The sequence below is a fragment of the Tachysurus vachellii genome, chromosome 26 (assembly GCF_030014155.1).
Source record: "Tachysurus vachellii isolate PV-2020 chromosome 26, HZAU_Pvac_v1, whole genome shotgun sequence".
In the NCBI taxonomy this organism is placed as follows: Eukaryota; Metazoa; Chordata; class Actinopteri; order Siluriformes; family Bagridae; genus Tachysurus; species Tachysurus vachellii.
This window is the reverse complement of record NC_083485.1, coordinates 16,145,686-16,169,588: the sequence shown is the minus strand read 5'-3', so window position 1 is coordinate 16,169,588 and position 23,903 is coordinate 16,145,686. Positions and strand designations below refer to the sequence as shown.

Sequence of the window (23,903 nt, the reverse complement as noted above, 5' to 3'; positions counted from 1 at the left end):
TTTTTTTTTTTTTTTTTTCTTTTTTTTGTTCCCACAATAAAAGCTGCTCATGTTCTTGATGTACTCGTGGTCATCTTTTCACACGGACTGAGACGAACGGGATTCTTAAATCTGACGTTCTTGCAAGTAGATAATTTTAAGCAGTTGTTTTAAAAGTGAGTTCTTAATTACACAAGTAGTTGAAAATCCAGCGTTACAGAGTTTAGAATGCACTAATACACCATGGAAATAAAATAATATTAAAAATTTTGAAATTTCTCTGCATTATTAAACATGGGTTCTCTTTAGAGTTGAATCCTCAGTAGGTTTATGTTGCACTGCTTTAGGAAGCAAGAACCCAGGGTTGGGGTTTAAGGAGAACATGGTGGACTCCTCATTTACATATCATGCATATTCATGGTTCATAATTTCATTATTTCTTTCAAAGACTGTTTTTTTGGTCAGTTTTTTTTTTTTTTTTTTTTTTAATTTTATAAATAAGTATTTTGATTGTTTTGGACCCAGACGTCGAGCCGTGTTTACAGGCTCGGAGGTCGAGTTGTACTCGTCCCTCAGATTAGGAGGTGTGTAAGGAGTAAGTTTCATGGTGAGGTGAAACCGGAGCATGCAGAGGAAATAACCTGAGCAGCTCTGGTTAATGTACCACTAACACACGAAGAGCGAGATGCATTCATCCAACCTGCTCACAACGAATTCAACAACACAATAGATTTCAATTTGTGTCGAAGTTGAGATGAGCACAGAGAGAAACATGCTGCTGAGATGATTCTTCACACCGATTCTTCTTCCTAACGAGTTCTCAGAATCGATCTGTTCACCTTTTGTCTGTTCACGTTTGATGGTTGTTTGAGAAGGTAAGACTTCGGGTTATTCTCTCGTTCGTCGTGTGGTTTTAAACGATCTCAACTAGCTACAATTTCTAATTTGTTTGAACGGATCAGGAAGTTCTAAGTTTGTTCTCCGGTTCCTTATAGTGCATGTTGTCAGAAATGCTGCCGTTTTATTCTTTGTAGTTTTTGCTCAGAATTTGAGCGTAAATGTGAAACTACAAATGTAAGTCGTATAGACGCTAAAAAAAAAAAACAACTTTTGTTCCTTTTATGAGAAACAGATTAGAACTGTTGACTAATTACAAATCTGGATTAGATCGATATTTAATCCACTAAGACTTAGACTGAAAGTGTGCAGCCCTGTTTATAGATTAGATCTTCAAGCTGCTTTTTAAAAGAACTCACAACATTTTCTAAGCGTTTTATAGACACATGACCTACAGAAGTCATACATTTTATAGATGAACCCTTGTTTAGTGTGGTGTTGACGGCACTGTGCTGAAGTATTGGGACGATCTTGCATTTATTTGTATGATTTTTAATTCAGAAGCAGGGAAACTTTTTGTCCCCGCTGTATAATCAGCTCTCCATCTTTTTCCAGGGAATTGACCGGGGCTTTGCAGTGGAATAGCTCGACCCTGCTGCCGCATATTTCCAGGGTTAATTAGCGTGATGTTGGAGTGTTATTGCGGTGCAGTTAGATGAAGGAAGGCTGCTGTGACCCACGGCGTCGTACTCAGCGCTCGCAGTCAGGAGGTCAGTGATGTGGAACAAACCACTTTTTAACACAGATTTTCATCATTTTTTGTCGCAAGTGTCACTGTGGTCAACAGCATCAACAAATCCTCACGTCTGATTATTTCCCTTATTGTTTAATTATTAATACCACGTTCTATCCAGGATTTGTGTTCTTTTATGATGTCGCTTTGTAGAAGCCAACATTCTGTTTTCCTATTTAAGCTTAGACAAAAATTTATCAAGAGTAAATCCTCCTAGAGCTTTCGAGTAACATGCACCAAATTGTTGTATATGATATGTTGTAGACGCTGGTCTGAAGTTTGTTGCTATTACTTTTCTAAGCGATCCGAGTACCAGTACTTCCGGTACCGGGTCTCAAAGTGGCCTTTTTCCCCATAGACTCCCATTATAAACTTTGGAGGTTTATAACTCGGCAAGCTTTCGATCTATCTACACCAAACCCGACCAGCTCCTTTAGGGTGAGACTCTGAACAAAGGTTTAAATCGGTGTACCGACTGGCCTTTCGGTTGTCCCGCAGCCCCGCCCCCAATATATGCAAAATCAAAAAACTTTTTACAACATGGACATGTGACATATCAAAATACTCAGAACAATGAAGGGAACTGTCTCGCGGGTATTCTGATGACGTCACATGACGTCATGTGAAAATAAAAAAATTTGCTCAACATGGACATGTGACATATCAAAACACTCAGTCCAATGAGGGGAACTTCCTCAGGAGTATTCGGATGACGTCTCATGCTTGTCTCCACTTACCTCCAAATATTTTGCCACCCTAGCTTTCTGTCCACTTGCCTCCAAAAGTAACACTAACCCTTATGTCCACTTGCCTCCAAAAAGCACCGGCCTTTGCAAATACTTGCATCGTCAAAGCCAACATCAAAGTTTGTCGCGACAAACTTTACAAATCTAGTTCGTTATTGATATTTTAAGTGTCAGACCTACTGTAGTATCTGATGTTTCCTGAGGTAAAGTCTTGTCTCTGTCACTGTTGATCATGATATTTCAGTAGACGTACTTAAACCTGGAAACAAGTGAATAACAAAACTTATCCACTCGAGATAAAACATTACAGAATCTTGTCTTTCAAGGTTCTACTTTAGGTTCTTTTATATTCCTATTTATATTGTTTGTACGATGATAATTAGTACCGTTATAATTAATATCATTTTCCAATCATGTTTTTTGTGCTGCTTGATGCTGCTACTGATAAGGAAATGATTAACCAGTTGAGTTTTCGTCAGTCAGGAGAGCCACAGTACAGATGACCACCTCTGTTGATGCTAGTTGCTGTTATACGGTGTTCCTGATGAAGGTTTTGATGTTTAATCCGTACGGTGCTCACGTCTCAGTGCTCGCTGAACTGAAGTGCTCCCTGTCGCACACTTTTTTTTTGTTCTTACGCTTCTCTGAATGCTTAGGTCACAGTCTTTATCACACTGTTTTTACAGACTGTAAAGAAGATTTACAAGGTTATGTATAATGTTGAAGGTGCTGTAGTTTATCCTCTTTAGGATTTTAAAGAGCAAAGATGAATGTGAACGTGTCCAAGTTGCTGTCATGTAAAAAGCATTCCATGATTTAATTTCATTGTCGTTAACCTTCATTATATCATTAGATGTTCTGCATTGGTTCATTATTGTGCTTTATTTTTTTCATTTCATTCTTTAATCTCTGCGGTGAAGATGTAGTTTTTTTTTTTTTTGTGTGTGTGAAAATGTTGGGACAGGAAATTAAGGGTGTGTATTATTCAGGCCTAGATCATCATCATCATCATTATCATCAGCATCATCAACACTAAGTGTTTAAAGCCTGAAGGATTGTGTTAATGTAAAAGGTAAATGCTCTGAAGATCAAAGGTATAATTATCACATCCATGTTGTTTTTCTGTGTTTTTTAGGAATACACAGCTTTAGATTAACCCTCACTGTTCTGAAATTAACACGTCTTATTACTTCATGGAACGTTCTGTATTTAAAGCATCCCGCAGAACACAGACAGCATCAGAGATGAAGATGAGACTGACTGAAGACAGGACAAAGAGATCCATCGCTCCTCAGATAGACCCCTGGTGAAAGAAAAAAAACACAACAACAATTGCATCTTGTACCTTATTAGATAATGTCTAGGCTCTTCGGTTTCCTGAATTTATACTGAGAGCAAAAACCTTTCTGTTTATTTACCAGATAGTTTTTATTCAAAGTTTGGATTCCAGAGAGTCCTGGGAATCGAACTGTGGACCCTTTCCGTCTATGACCTAGAAACCTTCAAAACACTGAGACGATGAGGTTGTATTTAAAAGTCCACTTGGTGCTGTTGGCTTTAAACTGTGGAGTTTTATCGTACGGTCCTCGTCAGAGAGCTCAGAAGACCGGGGACATTCTGCTGGGCGGTTTGTTTCCGATACACTTCAGAGTAGCTTCCAATGACCAGGACTTGGCTGCTAAACCAGAATCCACCGAGTGTGTGAGGTACGTGGGGGTAAATACAGAAAATAAACTGAACTTTTCCAGCTTTGTCCCACAGAGATGTGTTCAGACTTGGAGATATCTGAGATGTAATCAACATTCAATAATGGATAAATTCTTTTGAAAATATGAAAAGCTTCATGTCTGTGATTAGATCCGAAATAGATTCTGTCCTGTAAATACGAGTGCATTGGGGTAGAGCAGCTTCAGAAACATTTCTTTCCTCTGTGCCGTCTCATTTCTCAGGTATAACTTCCGTGGATTTCGTTGGCTCCAGGCCATGATTTTTGCCATTGAGGAAATCAACAACAGTTCTACACTTTTACCCAACATCACTCTGGGGTACAGTATATTCGATACCTGTAACACTGTCTCCAAAGCCCTGGAGGCCTCGCTGAGCTTTGTGGCTCAGAATAAAATTGACTCGTTGAACTTGGATGGGTTTTGTAACTGCACTGGGAACATCCCGTCAACCATCGCCGTGGTCGGGGCGTCCGGATCGGCGGTGTCTACAGCTGTCGCTGATCTTGTCGGTCTCTTCTACATCCCACAGGTGAGCAGGGAATTTTCTGTAAAGAGTAATTTTTTTATTAAGAAAATGTGTTAAATTTTTTGAGCTTTTGGTTTTGCGCCATCAGATCAGCTATGCTTCTTCAAGTCGCCTGCTGAGCAACAAGAACCAATACAAGTCTTTCATGAGGACGATTCCGACTGACGAGTACCAGGCCATCGCCATGGCAGCCATCATCGATCACTTTCAGTGGAATTGGGTCATCGCCATAGCGTCGGACGACGAATACGGCCGTCCTGGTATAGAGAAATTCGAGAACGAGATGCTTGAGAGGGACATCTGCATCGACCTCAACGTGCTGATCTCTCAGTACCTGGAAGAAGCCGAGATTATCCGCATTGCAGACCAGATCCAGAACTCCACTGCTAAAGTTATCGTCGTGTTTGCTAGCGGGCCCGATGTCGAGCCTCTGGTTAAGGAGATGGTGAGGCGTAACATCACAGACCGCGTGTGGTTAGCGAGCGAAGCGTGGGCTCTGTCGAGCCTCGTGGCCAAACCAGAGTACCTGGATGTCATGGGTGGGACGATTGGCTTCGCGCTGCAAGCAGGACAGATCCCCGGATTCAATAAATTCCTGCAGCAGGTACATCCGAAAAAATCCCTACATAATGAGTTTGTGCGAGAGTTTTGGGAAGAGACCTTCAACTGTTACCTGGTGGACAGCGTGAGAAAGGAGGACAGCGAGAACGGCAGCGCAGGCTTCAGGCCGCTTTGCACGGGCGAAGAGGACATCACGAGCGTTGAGACGCCGTACCTGGACTACACCCACCTGAGAATCTCCTATAACGTCTACGTCGCAGTTTATGCCATAGCCGAAGCGCTGCAGGACATCCTCACCTGTACGCCTGGGAGAGGACTCTTCGCTAATGGATCCTGTGCTGATATTCGAAAAGTGGAGGCGTGGCAGGTAAGTGAGCAGGAAGTAGACTGTAAATTCTGGGCTGTAACAGGTTCGGTTTGTACAAGGGGTCTTGTGTGTTTTTGACGTGCTTGACTTTATAATCCACAAATATAAACAGTAAAGCAAAGTGAAACATGAAGTTCAGTAATTGTCACGCTGATAAACCGATGATTCTGTGGCATGAAGTGAGATTTGATCCTCATCATCATGATGGACATTCAGAAAAATGTACTTACTTTATTTATCTATTTAATTGTGTTAATTATTGAGATTCCAAATGAATACTTGAAAAGAATGAATTGACTGTGTAGGAAGTAAAACGTATGGTTCAATACACTGTAATGCCACACTACTGTGATCGTGGGATAAAGGAGTATTTATTTTAACTTTTCAGGTATTAAAGCAGTTGAGGCATCTGAAGTTCCAGAACAGTCTGGGCGAGAGAGTGCGCTTTGACGAGAGCAGTGAACTCGCTGCCAACTACACCATCATGAACTGGCACCGTTCACCTGCAGACGGCTCAGTGGTGTTCAGGGAGGTCGGCTACTACAGCGTCAGCGGCAAGAAGGGAGCCAAACTCTCCATAGACAAAACAAAAATACTGTGGAATGGGTATTTGACTGAGGTGAGGCATTTTACTGAAGCCAGTTGCCTCAAGCACTTGACTAGAACAATTCCTGTATATATTTAACGCATATAATTGACACATTATATATAATTGAAATAAATTCAATGCAATAATTTGCTGTGTATTTTCTGCACGACCGAATCACAACTCATTCGTTTAGATTTTTTTTCCTCTCGACTCACGTCACTAAACACACACAAGTTGTATCTTATGTCAATAAGATTTTTTAAATATTAATTGATTCCTACTAAAAAAAAGACATTAATAATTACAGAATACTCATTAATTAATGATTAATTAATGAATAATCATTGTATGTATTTATAGTGTATGTGTTTTATGTATAAAAAGTTTACCATCAGATTAAAATCTTATTTTAAATCTTTTAATTTAAGACTTCTTAGTTCACATGTTTGTGTATTAATCTAATTGGTTATTAAAAAATGTTTTATTTAATTAATTATTTAATTAAGTAAGTATTATTTAAAAAAAAAAAAAACTTTATTACTGAAGTTTAAATTAAAGTGCGTGATTAGTTGTGTAAGTGATTAGTTGAGCAGTTCAGTAACTGGTCACATTTCATTTTCGTTTTCTCCTCGTGGTTTTCACTCAGGTACCGTTTTCGAACTGCAGTGAGGAGTGTGAGCCTGGCACCAGGAAGGGCATCATCGAGGGCAAACCCACCTGCTGCTTCGAGTGTACTGAGTGCTCTGATGGAGAGTATAGTGAGCATAAAGGTGCATGATTTATTCACTACACCTGTTTATTATTCAGCATTATTGTAATAACTTAAAACCAATGAGGTTATAACTTCTCTATAATTTACTATACATAATATTTATGTATAATTAGTAAAAATATATAAATATTAGATATTTAAATAAACATTTACAACATTTTTATAGAAATGACTACAATTATAATACATTGTATTTATATATATGTGTGTGTGTGTGTGTGACACAGAGAGAGAGAGACAGAGAGAGACAGAGACACAGAGAGAGACAGAGAGACAGAGACAGAGAGAGAGAGACAGACAGAGAGAGAGAGACAGAGAGAGAGAGAGACAGAGAGAGAGAGAGAGAGAGAGAGACAGAGAGAGAGAGAGAGACAGAGACAGAGAGAGAGACAGAGAGAGAGACAGAGAGAGAGAGAGAGAGAGAGAGAGACAGAGAGAGAGAGAGACAGACAGAGAGACAGAGACAGAGAGAGAGAGACAGAGAGAGAGAGAGAGAGAGAGAGAGAGAGAGAGAGAGAGAGAGAGAGAGAGAGAGAGAGAGACAGAGAGAGAGAGACAGACAGAGAGAGAGAGACAGAGACAGAGACAGAGACAGAGAGAGAGAGAGAGAGAGAGAGACAGAGAGAGAGAGACAGAGAGAGAGAGACAGAGAGAGAGAAAGAGAGAGAGACAGACAGAGAGAGAGAAAGAGAGAGAGACAGAGAGAGAGACAGAGAGAGAGACAGAGAGAGACAGAGAGAGACAGAGAGAGAGACAGAGAGAGACAGAGAGAGAGACATAGAGAGACAGAGAGAGACAGAGATAGAGAACATTAGTATATTATACACTCACTGTCCACTTTATTAGAAACAGCTGCAGTTTTGATGTAAACAGTAACTGAAGCTCTTGATGTATATCTGCATGATATTATAGATTGTGCTGCTGCCACGTGATTGGCTGATTAGATAACTGCATGAATAATTTCCTAATAATGTGACTGGTGAATGTTATGCTATAATAATGCTATAAACGCTTTTTACTATGATGTCTTTAATGGATTATTTATTAAATTAAGTATGTATCTGAATAATAACTGATATGAATTTTAATAGTTTTATTATGTTTTATGGCTTATTTTTATTTCCTGTCCAGATGCCAGTGTTTGTACCAAATGTCCCAGCAATTCTTGGTCCAACGGGAACCACACGTCCTGTTTCCTAAAGGAGATCGAGTTTCTGGCATGGTCGGAGCCGTTTGGGATCGCTCTGTCCCTGCTCGCCATATTTGGTGTTCTCCTGACGTTCTTCGTGATAGCCGTGTTTGTGCGATTTCGGAACACACCCATAGTCAAGGCTTCCAACAGAGAGCTGTCCTACCTGCTGCTTTTCTCATTAATCTGCTGTTTCTCCAGTTCGCTCGTGTTCATCGGGGAACCTCAGGACTGGACGTGTCGTCTGCGTCAGCCTGCGTTCGGAATCAGCTTTGTCTTGTGCATCTCCTGCATCCTGGTGAAGACCAACCGGGTTCTTCTGGTGTTCGAAGCCAAGATTCCCACCAGCCTCCATCGAAAATGGTGGGGTCTGAACCTACAGTTTCTTTTGGTCTTTCTGTTCACCTTTGTGCAGGTGATGATCTGCGTGGTGTGGCTGTACAACGCTCCACCGGCGAGTTTCAGAAACTATGACATCGATGAGATCATCTTTATAACCTGCAATGAAGGCTCCATGATGGCTCTTGGCTTCCTGTTCGGCTACACCTGCCTCCTGGCAGCAGTCTGCTTCTTCTTTGCCTTCAAGTCTCGGAAGCTGCCAGAGAACTTCACAGAGGCCAAGTTTATCACCTTTAGCATGCTCATCTTCTTTATCGTCTGGATCTCCTTTGTCCCCACCTACTTCAGCACTTACGGGAAGTTCGTCTCTGCTGTGGAAGTCATCGCCATCCTTGCATCCAGCTTCAGCTTGCTCGCATGCATTTTCTTCAATAAGGTCTACATCATCTTGTTCAAGCCTTCCAGAAACACCATTGAGGAAGTTAGATCCAGCACGGCGGCTCACGCCTTCAAAGCGGCCGCCAAAGCCACGCTGAGGCAAAGCTCCGCCTTCAGGAAGAGATCCAGCAGCGTGTGCGGGTCCTCTGCTTCCTCACCATCCTCATCCTTCTGCATGAAGACGAATGAGAATGAAGCAGCCACGCCCACCGGGCAGAGGCGGAGCCAGAGGCCCAGGGTGAGCTTCGAGAGCGGGACGATGAATCTGTCGCTCACTTTTGAGGAGGCGAGAAAAAACTAAACTTAAATCATGAAACATCGTCATAAAGAACAACTACATTCAGTTGATTTACACTGCAGATCACATTATATACAGTGTACAGTTAGCAACTTCATCTCATGTAGGATGGCATAAAGTATTGGCACCCTATCTACATACTGAACAGATACAGTTTGGGTGGTGGTTCATTCCGTGTTCGTTAAAAGTGACATTTGGGAAATTCTGATTTACATGAAGCTTAAAATGTGGCGTGATCCTGGAATCATTCACTCACAGTTAATACAAATGCTTATAGTTTTGTTACGGATCTGCGTTTAATACTATTACCTGCATTGTTGTGGTGTTCCAGACAAAAGAAAAAGCTTTTAAATGTGTGTGTTTAAAAGCTTTCTATAAAGCTGTGTTTAAAAAAAATATGTAAAGCCTGTAGTTACTGTAATACATTATATTCCCTCATTTTGTGGTTATACTTTGATAATGATTGATTTATGCTTATTAATGTCTTTCAATATGTACAATTAAAATAAAAATGTCACGATATATATATATATATATATAATCATGTGACATTTTTATTTTAATTGTACATACAAAAGACATTGACGTGTGTGTGTGTGTGTGTGTGTGTGTGTGTGTGTAGTTATGCGTGAGATTGAGAGAGAACACACACCCACATACACACCCACACCCACATACACACCTACACACACCCACATACACGTGTCAATATGTCTTTTGGGTGTAGCTTTACTTTTTCATACCCGAGACAAACCTAGAAGATAAATACTGATGAACATCATGAGGTTTGTGGTCATTGTGTGTTGTGTATTTTGCTCTTTGTAAATAAAAACCTGTCATGGCTGAGGTTTTTATAATAGTGATCATATTTGATTAAATAGATTTAGCCTACAGAAGTGTAATTTCCCGGTAATTTCCCGGTACTTTGCCGTTTGATGCCCTAAAACGTTACACGCCTTTGGCTACAAACTACTGTACATATCGAGTTACAAAACACGTTTCGGTCTCGTTCGTTTTCCTGTTTACGTCACCGTTACTGTGCACGTGACTGTGGTCCTATTGGCTCACGTGGATGTTTGACTGACCGTCTCTTTATCCAATGAGCACAAACTGCTCGCTGGTATCAGCCAATCCTGGCTCAGGAAGCAGTATAACTCGGTATACAAGTCAGAGCTGTATCACAGGTTGGAGATCAGTTTCGTTTATCAGACGCCTCAGGTAACGTTTATTATTTATCGAGTTTAGATTTGACTTGTATGTGCTAAATTAACCAGTTATCTGATTAACGACAGGTTTGTGTAGCTAGCTGTGTGTGTATAACGTCACTTCCTTGCTAGGTCTGTTTAATGCAGTGCTAACTGTTTATATATTTTTTTACTCTGTTATTTTAATATGGGACTTAATCATTAATGTTTGTTTTTGTCTGTTATTAAATAAATGGAGTCGTTAATGTATAGTAAAGTGTTTAAACAGAAGTCCAGAGAAAGTTCTGTTCAGGAAGTAGGTTTTGTGTGAAAGACAATAGACATGAGAACAACAAGCAGGGGCACAACATACACCCCTGTGGTATGCCCTCGGATTTAGACATCTCAATGTCTGGCTCTCTGTCCTGTTCCTTTCAGCTGGATCTTTAGTGAATAAAGCTGAGTTCATATAACAGTAAAAACAATTGGACACAATCCGAGGGATCCACGACCTCCTGACGTCTCAAACTGTTTCCTGTGTTTTGTGGCACAAAGCGAGACAGATGTTCCTCCACTGGCCTTGTTTACGTGTTCAGCGTGTTGTTTCTCCCTCTGAGACGAAGCCATGACCGCGTGTCCCGTCGTGTCCAAGCTCACATGGAGGACCAACTATCTGATCCTGCTGGTGATCTGTGCTGGCGTGATCATGTGGATCACCTCCCTGTCAGAGAGCCAAGTGAAGATGCGTTTGCAGGTGCCAACGTCGGCCGAGGTTCAGAAGATAAAGAACGAGCTGCAGATGGAGACGGTGAGGGATGTGGAGCAGCAGGAGGAGGTGGAGGAGGTGGAGAGAACGCTGAAAGACCTTTGCCCTGAGAAATCACCACTGCTCCGTGAGTTTTATTGTGAAATAACCTTATTGACACTCTTCTCTGAGACCTGAACAGTAAAGTTTATTTTGTTAATGATTATTCACGTTATTTCAACACCCATAATATTGCAGTCAGGAATTATTTAAAAAGATTAAAAACAAAGTTTACAGGTAAAAAATAAAACTGCAGTATTTTTCATCTCCGTGCTGAATCTCACGTCTCCTGATCTGGTCAAAGTGTTTAAACATCACACTCCAGTGTGTGAAGCTCCTCAGTTACAGAGTACACACTCCAGGGTGTGTGTGTGTGTGTGTGTGTGCGCGTGTGGGTGGGTGTGTGTGTCTTTATATTTGATCTTTTTTATTATATAAAGAGAGGGATAATGGAGCGTTAAGGAAACAAAAAGACAGGACATGGACAAATAGAGATGGGGTAGAGATAGAGAGAGACCAATGGAATAGGACGAACAGAGAGCAGGACAGAGAGAGAAAGGCGAAAGAGAGGTGGATGTAAAGGTAGCTGGCTAGATAGATAGATAGATAGATAGATAGATAGATAGATAGAAGGGTGGATGGAGAGTGGGATGGACTGACAGCACTAAGGAGACTGGGTAGATGGACAGGGAGAGAAAAAAGAAGGAGCAAATGATGGACTGATAGATACAGAGGTAGGAATGGAAGGATGTTGTAAAGAGAGAAAGTGAGAATTAGAGATAAAGAGACAAAGGATGTGTATGTACAGACAAATGGGGGGAGGGAGGGATGGATGGATGGATGGATAATGCAGGATGTGAATAAACAGCATCATATAGACAGAACAGGAACAGGAGTGAAAGGAGGTCTGTGTTGACGCCGCAGACGGAGCTGATCGCTTGGAGTTCAAGGCGTCTCTGACTCTGGAGCAGGTGGAGGAGGAGAATAGGGGTGTTGTGGAGGGACAGTACGAACCGGAGGAGTGTAAAGCGAGGCAGAGCGTCGCTGTTCTCATCCCTCATCGAAACCGAGAGAAACACCTGCTGTACCTACTGCACCACCTCCACCCCTTCCTGCAGCGGCAGCAGCTTCACTATGCCATCTATGTCATCCACCAGGTAAACACACACACACACACACACACACACCACAAACACAATAGAAATATTAATGTCTACTTTTCAGATTCCCCCCCCCCACCCCCCAGTAAAATCATAAAGGCTTTGCAAACAAACCTTTGCAGGCAAAAGAACATCACTTGCATTTTTCTAGAAGGATAATAATACTGTGTCCCCCCCCGTGTCCGTGTGTGTCCCCCCCCGTGTCCGTGTGTGTCTCCCCCGTGTCCGTGTGTGTCCCCCCCGTGTCCGTGTGTGTCCCCCCCGTGTCCGTGTGTGTCCCCCCCGTGTCCGTGTGTGTCCCCCCCGTGTCCGTGTGTGTCCCCCCCGTGTCCGTGTGTTTCCCCCCCGTGTCCCCCCCGTGTCCGTGTGTGTCCCCCCCCGTGTCCGTGTGTGTCCCCCCCCGTGTCCGTGTGTGTCCCCCCCGTGTCCGTGTGTGTCCCCCCCGTGTCCGTGTGTGTCCCCCCCGTGTCCGTGTGTGTCCCCCCCCGTGTCCGTGTGTGTCCCCCCCGTGTCCGTGTGTGTCCCCCCCGTGTCCGTGTGTGTCCCCCCCGTGTCCGTGTGTGTCCCCCCCGTGTCCGTGTGTGTCCCCCCCGTGTCCGTGTGTGTCCCCCCCCGTGTCCGTGTGTGTCCCCCCCCGTGTCCGTGTGTGTCCCCCCCCGTGTCCGTGTGTGTCCCCCCCGTGTCCGTGTGTGTCCCCCCCGTGTCCGTGTGTGTCCCCCCCCGTGTCCGTGTGTGTCCCCCCCGTGTCCGTGTGTGTCCCCCCCCGTGTCCGTGTGTGTCCCCCCCCGTGTCCGTGTGTGTCCCCCCCCGTGTCCGTGTGTGTCCCCCCCCGTGTCCGTGTGTGTCCCCCCCCGTGTCCGTGTGTGTCCCCCCCCGTGTCCGTGTGTGTCCCCCCCCGTGTCCGTGTGTGTCCCCCCCCCGTGTCCGTGTGTGTCCCCCCCCCGTGTCCGTGTGTGTCCCCCCCGTGTCCGTGTGTGTCCCCCCCGTGTCCGTGTGTGTCCCCCCCTGTCCGTGTGTCCCCCCGTGTCCGTGTGTGTCCGTGTCCATGTGTCCTCCTTCCAGGCTGGTGAAGCTACATTTAACAGGGCAAAGTTGTTGAACATCGGTTACCTGGAGGCTCTTAAAAACTTCAACTGGGATTGTTTCATCTTTCATGATGTAGATCTCGTCCCGGAAAACGATCACAACCTCTACACGTGTGCAGAACAACCGAAACACTTAGTGGTGGGCCGCAACTCCACCGGCTACAAGTACGTCACAGACACCTCCTGTATACAGATTGTCTAAATACACTCACTCGTACGAGTATAAATGAATTATTACCATCTTATTTTTAATCCTTTGATGCACAGTGTTGCAGTAAAGTCCATTAAAGCCTGGATTTAGGACAATATAGGATATAAATCAGCATCAGATCACTACAGTGTGTGTGTGTGTGTGTGTGTGTGTGTGTGTGTGTGTGTGTGTGTGTGTGTGTGTGTGTGTGTGTGTGTGTCAGACTGAGATACAATGATTATTTTGGAGGTGTGACAGCGATGAGGAAGAAGCAGTTTTCCAAAGTTAATGGTTTTCCAAACACCTACTGGGGCTGGGGAGGGGAAGACGACGACCTCCGGTTAAGGTAACACACACACACACACACACACACACACACCACGAATTAGTCAGGTTTTTTAAACAATATGTCAAGTACATAGCATTTAATGAGTAAATAGTAATTACACATAAATACTGAAACTCATTCAGCGTCTAATCAGATGCACCACTAAAGTGCATTAATATAATTCACTTAATATAATTCCTCCTCACTGCCATCAGAGCTGCTGTTATAGAGAATTAATCAACACCATCTGACCAATCAGAAGGTAGAGTTCAGTCAGCGCTGTGGTGTGTCATAATAGGCTAAAATCCCAGGACTGATGTGCTAATGCTAGCAACAACATCATCTCACTGAAATGGTGTGCAGATGTTCAGGATGTGAGGAAGAATGGAAAGAAAACCAGTTCAGGAAGGAAATATTCACTGTGTGATGAGAAATCAGATGTTTTTTCTTCCTGTAGGAATCTGAAATGTATTAATCTGAACTGGCAATGATTGAAAATCTTACCGAATGCTAACTGCTTTACTGTATGTAAGTTAAAAAATAAAACTAAAAATCCTCCAGTAAAGGAAATGAAAGTACATCTGTTTATATCCCACATGACATTGTATCCTGTTCACTTTGTAGTCCACTGCTTTGGCCTTTTGTCCTCTGAGTCTAGTGGAGACATTGTGGGATTGACTACGAGACTTTCACCACAGTCTGGTGGTGGTTGTTTGTTTAGGGTGCGGCTGCTGGGGATGAAAATTGTGCGTCCGCCTGCAGAGGTCGCTCGCTACACCATGGTGTTTCACAACAGAGACCACGGCAACGAGGTCAATAAGGACCGGTGAGGATCTTTCTTCTTTTATTAAAGTGACGTGACATACGGCTAAGTACGGTGACTCAGACTCAGAATTCGTTGCATTTAACTCATCTAAAGTGCACACACACAGCAGTGAACACACACACCGTGAACACACACCCGGAGCAGTGGGCAGTCATTTATACTGCGGCGCTCAGGGAGCAGTTTGGGGGGTTCGGTGCCTTGCTCAAGGGCACCTCAGTCGTGGTATTGCCGGCCCGAGACTCGAACCCACAACCTTATGGTTAGGAGTCAAACTCGACTTCTTCGTCATGTAGCAAACGAGTCACACTTTCCCTAAAGGTTCACGTCCACACACCACCACCACCAGGTGCCTAAACTTTTGCACAGTGCAAATATTTAACATTGATTTGTAGCAGAATTCTGACTGTAACTGAGCGCATTACGAACACCACACGTTCTCATACTGTACACAAAGCTGAGCTGCTCATAACCTTTACGTTCATGTACACACAATGCACCTAAAGTCCGTTTAATCATTTTAGTTCTTAATTTCACTCATTTATAACCTTATAATGTGTTTATTTATTTATTGTGTTATTTATTAATGTATGATATTATTTTGTCTTTTTAATGTATTTCATTCTTCTGGTTAAAAGCAGGCGTATTTATGAGGTTTCATTTCGTTTTTCCTTTGAAACCTAGAAAATAACCATCATATGAACAAGTTCACTGAAGAGCTCAAACATATCATTGTTTTCCCTTAAAAATAAAAAGATGTTTTTAACAAAATCTGTTTACAATCAGTGGAGGTTTGTGAGGAGCATCTGCTGTACACGTCTGTAGATGAGCTGTTGCCATAGAGACGATAAGATACGGTAGAAATTTAAGAACTGCGGCATTACATTTACATTTACAGCATGTGACAGACGCCCTTATCCAGAGCGACGTACATAAGTGTTTAAATCTCTAACATTGAATACATTAATGCTGGATCACTAAGTTACATACTTAAGATACCATGAGTTTAAAACATTTGTTCAAAGTTACAATGAAAAAGTGTCAAAGGTGTTTTTAAATAATGTGAAAGTTGAAGTTGAACACTTAGTTGAAGTGTTTCCTGAATAAGTAGGTCTTCAACCTACTGCATTAATACGAACTTGTTCACGTTACAGCCAGAAATATTCATACAAAAATAATACGCACGTTTTTTTTTTTTTGAGATTTGAGAAGCCGCCTGTGACTGACCTCTGTTTCCTGCAGGATGCGTTTACTGGGTCAGACACCTAAGATGTGGAGGAAGGACGGTCTGAACTCATGTAGGTATAAAACTCTGTCAGTGGAGCGACCTGCGCTTTACATTAATGTCACGGTGGACATCGGGACCCCGCCAAACTCGCACTGAGAACGACCTGCACTGGACGACACTACAACACTACAAACGCAAACCGAGAGCGACGTCACTTCACAACGAGTCCTGGTTCCTCTGCTTGATCTCTGCCTTGAGCCTCAGAGCCACTCAGGAGACTCGGGTTTAATGTCAGGAACTTGAGCGATGTTTATGTTACTTGGCTAGAACTTACTGATATGAGCGATTCTTTATGAAGAGGTTCTTAGACCCCACTGCTCACTGCTTGAAACTGTTACAACCTATAGTAATGATTATAGTGTCATCAACATGGACAGGACAAGACGCTGCTGTCTCTCTCTCAGAATGTAAAAGTCATGACTGATGGTTTGGGTGCATTTCAATTTAGAGATCTTTACAGTACAGAATTGCATGAAGGATGACGAACATGTTCTACAAACTACATGCAAAAAAGCTTCACATGTCCTTATTCCACTGTGTATTAAAGGGTCAGTGCACCGGGAATATGGACAGCCTGGTGATCTGTGATGGCTTCAGATTAAACGTAGAATAGTTTAGATTAACTACATTTCAGCTCAATCAAAATGTTTACTTTCAAATTTGACCTAGTGAGTCTAAAGGGTTGGAGAACTAGTTAAATGGCTTTTATAGACCATGTAGCATGCACTAGTGTGTGTGTGTGTGTGTGAATGTGTGTGTATTCTATATGTGTGACTTTTTTTTTATTGTCATTGAAAAATTGAGTGTAATTGGAATAAAATAAACCATCTATAACGAATAAATGTTGTAATAGTTATGTTATTATTGGGATATTGTCGCAACAGGAATGTATCCAGCAGGTGGCGCCTCTTCATCAGTAGCGTCGCGGCTGCTGTGCTTTAGCGCCCTCTAGCGCCAGGGAGTTCATGCATTTATAACTGCAACCTGGAGTATAAACATAAAAATATAAATGAACCAGTGACCTGAGTTTTTATTACAGATTATTGATGCTCTTTTATTTATCTCGGCGTCTCTTAGCTGTAAAATGGAGTGTGTGTGTGTGTGTGTGTGTGACAAACACACTGAACACACCCTTTACCTCAGCAGTGAGAGACGAAGCTAAAGTTAGCTAAAGTTAAAACACTTAGTTTCAACTTTATAAATCAATAAATACTTTATTTCTGTATTTGATACAAACTGCTTGAACCCTAAAAACCACATGTAGCGTTCACCTGAGGCGTGTAAAAGCCACCCAACTGCAGCTAATGCTAATATTAACGCTGTGTTATTGTGCAAACAGCAGGTGTGTGTTGTGTGTATAAGAGTTAATAAAACACTCTGTTTCCTCCTCAACGCTTTTTCTCTTTCTTTTTTATTTGAAAGTACAGGAGCGGTTTATGCTATAAATAAAACAAAATGTCTGAGACTCCTTTATTGACTAGACAGAAAGTTTGTCCACGCTGACATCTGGGTATGAAAACCTACATGCAGGAGCTGTTTACATGCTACACACTGAACTGACGTGTATATATTTATACAAAAAGAAACCCGTGTATTTATTATGATCTTATCAGGGTGAATATTAATATATATAGAAATCAAATGCAGTTACATGGTTAATTATTCAGGGTTAACAATAACATTATTTCTTTACGCAGCTGAGAAAAACCTTTCAGTCTTTATAATCTGTTCGTTTCAGGTTTCTGTTTCTTTTCTTTTTCTTTTCGTCCAGAGTTTCACCACCGAGTGAAACACCTACTGAGTCTTCACTTTTTAAATCTGTGACTTCATCACTGCTCACTTTAACACTCCATCTGCTGGATGGTAAGGAATCCTTTTTATTTAGAGATTCAGCTGGAAGGAATCTGCAGGTTCTACAGGACCAGTGCTGAGGTACTGCTCTGATCTTCTAATAAAAAACACTTCTGACACCTAAAAGCGTTCAAAAGTTCAAGTCTCTCTAAAGGCAAGTGAGACCTTCATGTGCATTTTTTGCTCTCTTTCTGTCTGTTTGTCCAACATGACTGCTGATGCTCCTGAATCGCCCCTTTGTTGAGCTTGTCATGTGGTCATGTGACCCATGACCTTCTGCACATATCACGAGGCCTGGACGTGAAGATGGACGCTTGGTGAAGAACCCGTTTCTCATCTCACGCTCTGTAAACACTGCTGTGTTTTTACTTCTGTGTGAAAGAGTACTTTCTGTGTTTGTGCTCTGAGTGTGTGTGTGTGTGTGTGTGTGTGTGTGTGTGTGTGTGTTTTTTGAGGGTGGAACAGTTCAGATCACAAGTTTAACAGACAGTTAAAAATGTGTTCCTGATAGAAGTGGTTTCCTCTGAGGGTTTTTTCCATTAATTTTTTTATTTTATTCATACAGCCCACATCAAGTCTTATAGATTCATATGAGACGTTCTTCTGATCTTTAATCCTGCTCAGAGCTGTTCTCAGATCAGTGTGGAGTAGCTGGAAATGTTCTGCTGTATGTATGACATGATGAAGTCATCCTTCATCCTGCTGTGAGCAACAACCGCTCATTGTTCAGCCCTGAGAGAGAAATCGAACCCTCGCTGCTTGGTGAAGCTCCACCCCATCGATCCTTCCCCCAAGATCAGATTGTAAATGTGTGAAAGTTTTAAGTGTTGTGTTTAATCCTATATCTGTAACCAGATACTGCATGTGGCATAAAAAAACTTGTGTACATTCTCACAGAGCAAGTGATTTAATGACAGTCTGATTACCGATCACTCCGTCTGACAGTCTGATTACCGATCACTCCGTCTGACAATCTGATTACCGATCACTCCGTCTGACAGTCTGATTACCGATCACTCCGTCTGACAGTCTGATTACCGATCACTCCGTATGACAGTCTGATTACCGATCACTCCGTCTGACGGTCTGGTTACCGATCACTCCGTCTGACGGTCTGGTTACCGATCACTCCGTCTGACGGTCTGGTTACCGATCACTCCGTCTAACGGTCTGGTTACCGATCACTCCGTCTGACGGTCTGATTACCGATCACTCCGTCTGACGGTCTGGTTACCGATCACTCCGTCTGACGGTCTGATTACCGATCACTCCGTCTGACGGTCTGGTTACCGATCACTCCGTCTGACGGTCTGATTACCGATCACTCCGTCTGACGGTCTGGTTACCGATCACTCCGTCTGACGGTCTGATTACCGATCACTCCGTCTGACGGTCTGGTTACCGATCACTCCGTCTGACGGTCTGATTACCGATCACTCCGTCTGACGGTCTGATTACCGATCACTCCGTCTGACGGTCTGATTACCGATCACTCCGTCTGACGGTCTGGTTACCGATCACTCCGTCTGACGGTCTGATTACCGATCACTCCGTCTGACGGTCTGGTTACCCATCACTCCGTCTGACGGTCTGATTACCGATCACTCCGTCTGACGGTCTGATTACCGATCACTCCGTATGACAGTCTGATTACCGATCACTCCGTCTGACAGTCTGATTACCGATCACTCCGTCTGACGGTCTGATTACCGATCACTCCGTCTGACGGTCTGATTACCGATCACTCCGTCTGACGGTCTGATTACCGATCACTCCGTCTGACAGTCTGATTACCGATCACTCCGTATGACTGTCTGATTACCGATCACTCCGTCTGACGGTCTGGTTACCGATCACTCCGTCTGACGGTCTGATTACCGATCACTCCGTCTGACGGTCTGATTACCGATCACTCCGTCTGACGGTCTGATTACCGATCACTCCGTCTGACGGTCTGATTACCGATCACTCCGTATGACAGTCTGATTACCGATCACTCCGTCTGACGGTCTGATTACCGATCACTCCGTCTGACAGTCTGATTACCGATCACTCCGTATGACAGTCTGATTACCGATCACTCCGTCTGACAGTCTGATTACCGATCACTCCGTCTGACGGTCTGATTACCGATCACTCCGTCTGACGGTCTGATTTCCGATCACTCCGTCTGACGGTCTGATTACCGATCACTCCGTCTGACGGTCTGATTACCGATCACTCCGTCTGACGGTCTGGTTACCGATCACTCCGTCTGACGGTCTGATTACCGATCACTCCGGCTGACGGTCTGATTACCGATCACTCCGTCTGACGGTCTGATTACCGATCACTCCGTCTGACGGTCTGATTACCGATCACTCCGTCTGACAGTCTGATTACCGATCACTCCGTATGACAGTCTGATTACCGATCACTCCGTCTGACAGTCTGATTACCGATCACTCCGTCTGACAGTCTGATTACCGATCACTCCGTCTGACGGTCTGATTTCTGATCACTCCGTCTGACGGTCTGATTACCGATCACTCCGTCTGACGGTCTGATTACCGATCACTCCGTCTGACAGTCTGATTACCGATCACTCCGTCTGACAGTCTGACTCTTGAGCTCATCTCTCTCTCTCTCTCTCTCTCTCGTTCTCTCTCTCTCTCTCTCTCTCTCTCTCTCTCTCTTCCAGAGATGTTAATGATAAATAATTACAATAATTAATTTTCTTTGTGATGATTCTGTAAACCCGTGTTTTATCAGTCAGCTCCTCCTGAGACAAGCTGCACTTCATTAGTGTTTGATTTATACTGAGATTCATTTGGACACAATTAACAACTACAGCTGTAAAGTTCTGTTAAAACTTTAACCAAGATTTAAATCTGTCACATGGGGAAAATAAATCGTTTGAGTGCTGTGTTCATGTCTCATTTATATGATTAGTGTGTGATCCTGAGGTGCTGGACAACTGTGTGTGTGTGTGTGTGTGTGTGTGTGTGTGTGTGTGTCACAATCCTTTTAGGATTTAGAAACTGTGAATTAGGAAATGTCAGATTTATAAGTAAAGAGAAGGCAACTAACGGGAACCATGTGTGCTTCTGCCATCTGTCTCTCTCTCTCTCTCTCTCTCTCTCCCCCCTCCACACTTCCCTTCTCTCCCCTGTCTGTCTGTTTTTGTTTTCCAAACAAAGAGCCCTGTACAGGAAATTGTGGACTCTGGGAGCGTTCAGGAAGGCAGAGAGCAGATTTCCTGTTCAGACCCTACCTCAAAAAAAGAAAAGCCTTAAGGGAGCAGGAGAACGAGGGGACTAGAGAGGAGAGAGGAGAGAGGGGATGAGAGAGGGAGGGTCACTAATGTGTTAAGCATAGGAGAAAACACACAGGCTGTAATTTCTCTCGCCTCCCTGAAGCAAGAAAAAAAAAGGGAAAAAAGTTTGAAGCCTTGTGTCTTGACCATGAGTCGCAGTAAAACATGGACGAGCTGAGAGGAACGGAGACGAGGTGAAGGAGAGAAAAGCAGAAGCTCTGGAGGTCGGGCTGAGTAGAAAGTTTGAAGAGGAAGACGAAGAGAGGAGAGAAAGACGAGGGTCAGGAGGGGCTGAGGAGTGAAAACCGCCTACAGGAAACCGACTCACTGAGTCTCTGAGTTACTTTTCTCTCAGCTTTTGTGTCTCTCGGGCTGAACAGAGGAGAAAAAAGTGTCCGATGTGGGGAGTGACGTCAGCCTGGTGCCGCTGAGCTCCAGAATTCCTCTCCCACTCCAAGACTCCAGACTCTCAGCCACCATGTGAGCCCGATGTGACTTTTTTCGCTCCAGAATTTTTCTCCAGTTTTTCTTTTTTTTTTCTCTTTTTTTTACCTCGACTCTGTAATTCCTCTCGGCTCCAGCGCTCGTTCTTTCTGATCTGGATAAAACCTTGAGCTCCTGATGAAGAATAAAGCTGCCAAGCAGAAATCCAAGAGGAAAGGAAGTGAAAATGCGTTCGGCTGTGACCTGAGCGAACACCTCCAGAGCTCAGGACATGATGGTAGAACTTTTATTTTGTCTCTTACTTTCTTTATTTAACACATTCTGCTTGTACTTTTTCCTCTCCTGCTTCCTCTGTGATGATGATGATGATGATGATGATGATGATGAGTTCTGACATTTATACGTTGACAAATAGCAGCTAGTTTTTAATTTAGATTTTTATTCAAGTTTTATTGGTTTACAAGTTGAATAGAATTTACACCTACATTTTACAGTCAGTGAGATTATTTTTTTTGTGCATCGTACTGTATAATAATAGACTTCACTTCTGTCAGATTTCAGTTATTTGGGAATAACAGAGAGGTTATAAAGTCAACTGGAGAAAAAAAAAGAAAAGTGTTTCATGAGTTGTTTTGAGTAAATCTTAACATCAAGAGCTGCAACAAGAACAAATGCACATTATTATAGCCATTTTAGACTTCCTGTGTCAGTATACACACTCATACATGAGATTTCTGCTTAGGCTCCCTAAGGAGGGTGAAAAATAAACAAAAAAGAAAATCCATAAAGGAGGAGGAGGAGGAAGAGGAGGAGGGAGAGGCCGAGTACTCAGACAGAAACGGAGTGAGAGTGTTAAAGTGTTTTTGCTGCATGTCCTGCACCCTGATTGTCTTTTATTCTGGTTATTGGCTATTTGTGGCATCTCGGTGCGGGCGACGCCCTCGTCCCCTCCCTTCGGCTCTGTGCTGCATGAGCTGCCTTCCCTTCCCTGCTGAATTGTGGGACGGCCGTCATAATTGCAGGAAAAGATGAGAGGGTCAGAGCCGCCATTTCAGGCTGAACTCAGATCAAATCTCTGTAATTGTTTGATGTTTATATGAGAAACAACCACGAGGCAGTGATCTGACCTGGGATCAGTGAGCAGCCCGGCATGGCTGTGATTGTGGTTGTGATTGAGACTTTTTTGTTCTAGATCCTGTCTGCCCACACACACATATGCACGCATGCACACTTTTTTTGTCTTGGCAGCCACTCAGGACTTTTTTTATTCAGCACAGAATGATGTGCCAAAAAAATAACACTGGTCCTTTTTTTAGTCAAACTGTTGGTGTAAGTACAGTTATTAACATGAGTTCTATCACAGTGGCATGTGAGACACCTTTACCGTGTGATACATTAGTCACATTGTCCAGGTTACTGATGTATAGCATGTTATATAGTGTACAACCTGATATCACGTAGATTAGATTTTATTTTATTGTTTCTGAAGCCTCAGATTGTAAATCAGTCCACGTCACCAGCAGGAACAGAACGTCATAACATATTACTTCAGTCTTATACATGATACACTGACTGTTCCACATGAACTACAAAGTTGTGCTTCAGACATTTGAATGGTTTTACTGACTGTCTATATTCTCTCTCTCTCTCTCTCTCTCTCTCTGAGGTCCTCATGTGTGTATACTGTGGTTTGAATTTTTTGGATGTTCCAGGAGGACAGTGGGTCGCTCTGTTGCAGAAACACAGTGTCCTTATTTTACAAGTACACGACCTCCACACCACACAGCGGTGTGAGTATAGTGCTGTGAGTATACCAGTGTGAGTATAGAGATGTGAGTATAGAGCTGTGAATATACAGCTGTGAGTATAGCGGTGTGAGTATAGAGCTGTGAGTATAGAGAGGTGTGAGTATAGAGCTGTGAGTATAGCAGTGAGAGTATAGAGCTGTAAGTATAGAGCTGTGAATATGCAGCTCTGAGTATAGCGGTGTGAGTATAGTGGTTTGAGTATAGAGCTGTGAGTATAGAGCTGTGAGTATAGATGTGTGAGTATAGAGCTGTGAATATACAGCTGTGAGTATAGCGGTGTGAGTATAGAGCTGTGTGAGTATAGAGAGGTGTGAGTATAGAGCTGTGAGTATAGCAGTGCGAGTATAGAGCTGTGAGTATAGAGCTGTGAATATGCAGCTCTGAGTATAGCGGTGTGAGTATAGTGGTTTGAGTATAGAGCTGTGAGTATAGAGCTGTGAGTATAGATGTGTGAGTATAGAGCTGTGAATATACAGCTGTG

The 23,903-nt window shown here is 43.1% G+C and overlaps 3 protein-coding genes across 3 annotated transcripts in view; all 3 read left to right on the top strand.

Annotated features, from left to right (window-relative positions):
• The first annotated feature begins 3,873 nt into the window (after positions 1–3,873).
• casr (calcium-sensing receptor) lies at positions 3,874–9,164 on the top strand. The gene is made up of 6 exons (XM_060863190.1): positions 3,874–4,061; positions 4,305–4,611; positions 4,697–5,536; positions 5,925–6,155; positions 6,772–6,895; positions 8,029–9,164. The coding sequence occupies exons 1-6, from the start codon at positions 3,874–3,876 to the stop codon at positions 9,162–9,164; spliced, it is 2,826 nt and encodes a 941-aa protein (XP_060719173.1).
• A 1,123-nt stretch (positions 9,165–10,287) lies between these two features.
• On the top strand, positions 10,288–16,866 carry b4galt4 (UDP-Gal:betaGlcNAc beta 1,4- galactosyltransferase, polypeptide 4). Its single transcript, XM_060863189.1, has 7 exons — positions 10,288–10,379; positions 10,784–11,238; positions 12,075–12,307; positions 13,373–13,560; positions 13,809–13,931; positions 14,635–14,739; positions 15,979–16,866. The coding sequence occupies exons 2-7, from the start codon at positions 10,971–10,973 to the stop codon at positions 16,118–16,120; spliced, it is 1,059 nt and encodes a 352-aa protein (XP_060719172.1). The 5' UTR covers positions 10,288–10,379; positions 10,784–10,970; the 3' UTR covers positions 16,121–16,866.
• Positions 16,867–21,043: 4,177 nt separating this feature from the next.
• The window catches only part of arhgap31 (Rho GTPase activating protein 31), a 28,064-nt gene continuing 25,204 nt past the window's right edge, over positions 21,044–23,903 (top strand). Inside the window, exon 1 of the mRNA XM_060862524.1 lies at positions 21,044–21,891. Coding sequence (XP_060718507.1) covers positions 21,792–21,891 — 100 coding nt within the window. The 5' untranslated portion in view covers positions 21,044–21,791. The remainder of the gene's footprint in view (positions 21,892–23,903) is intronic.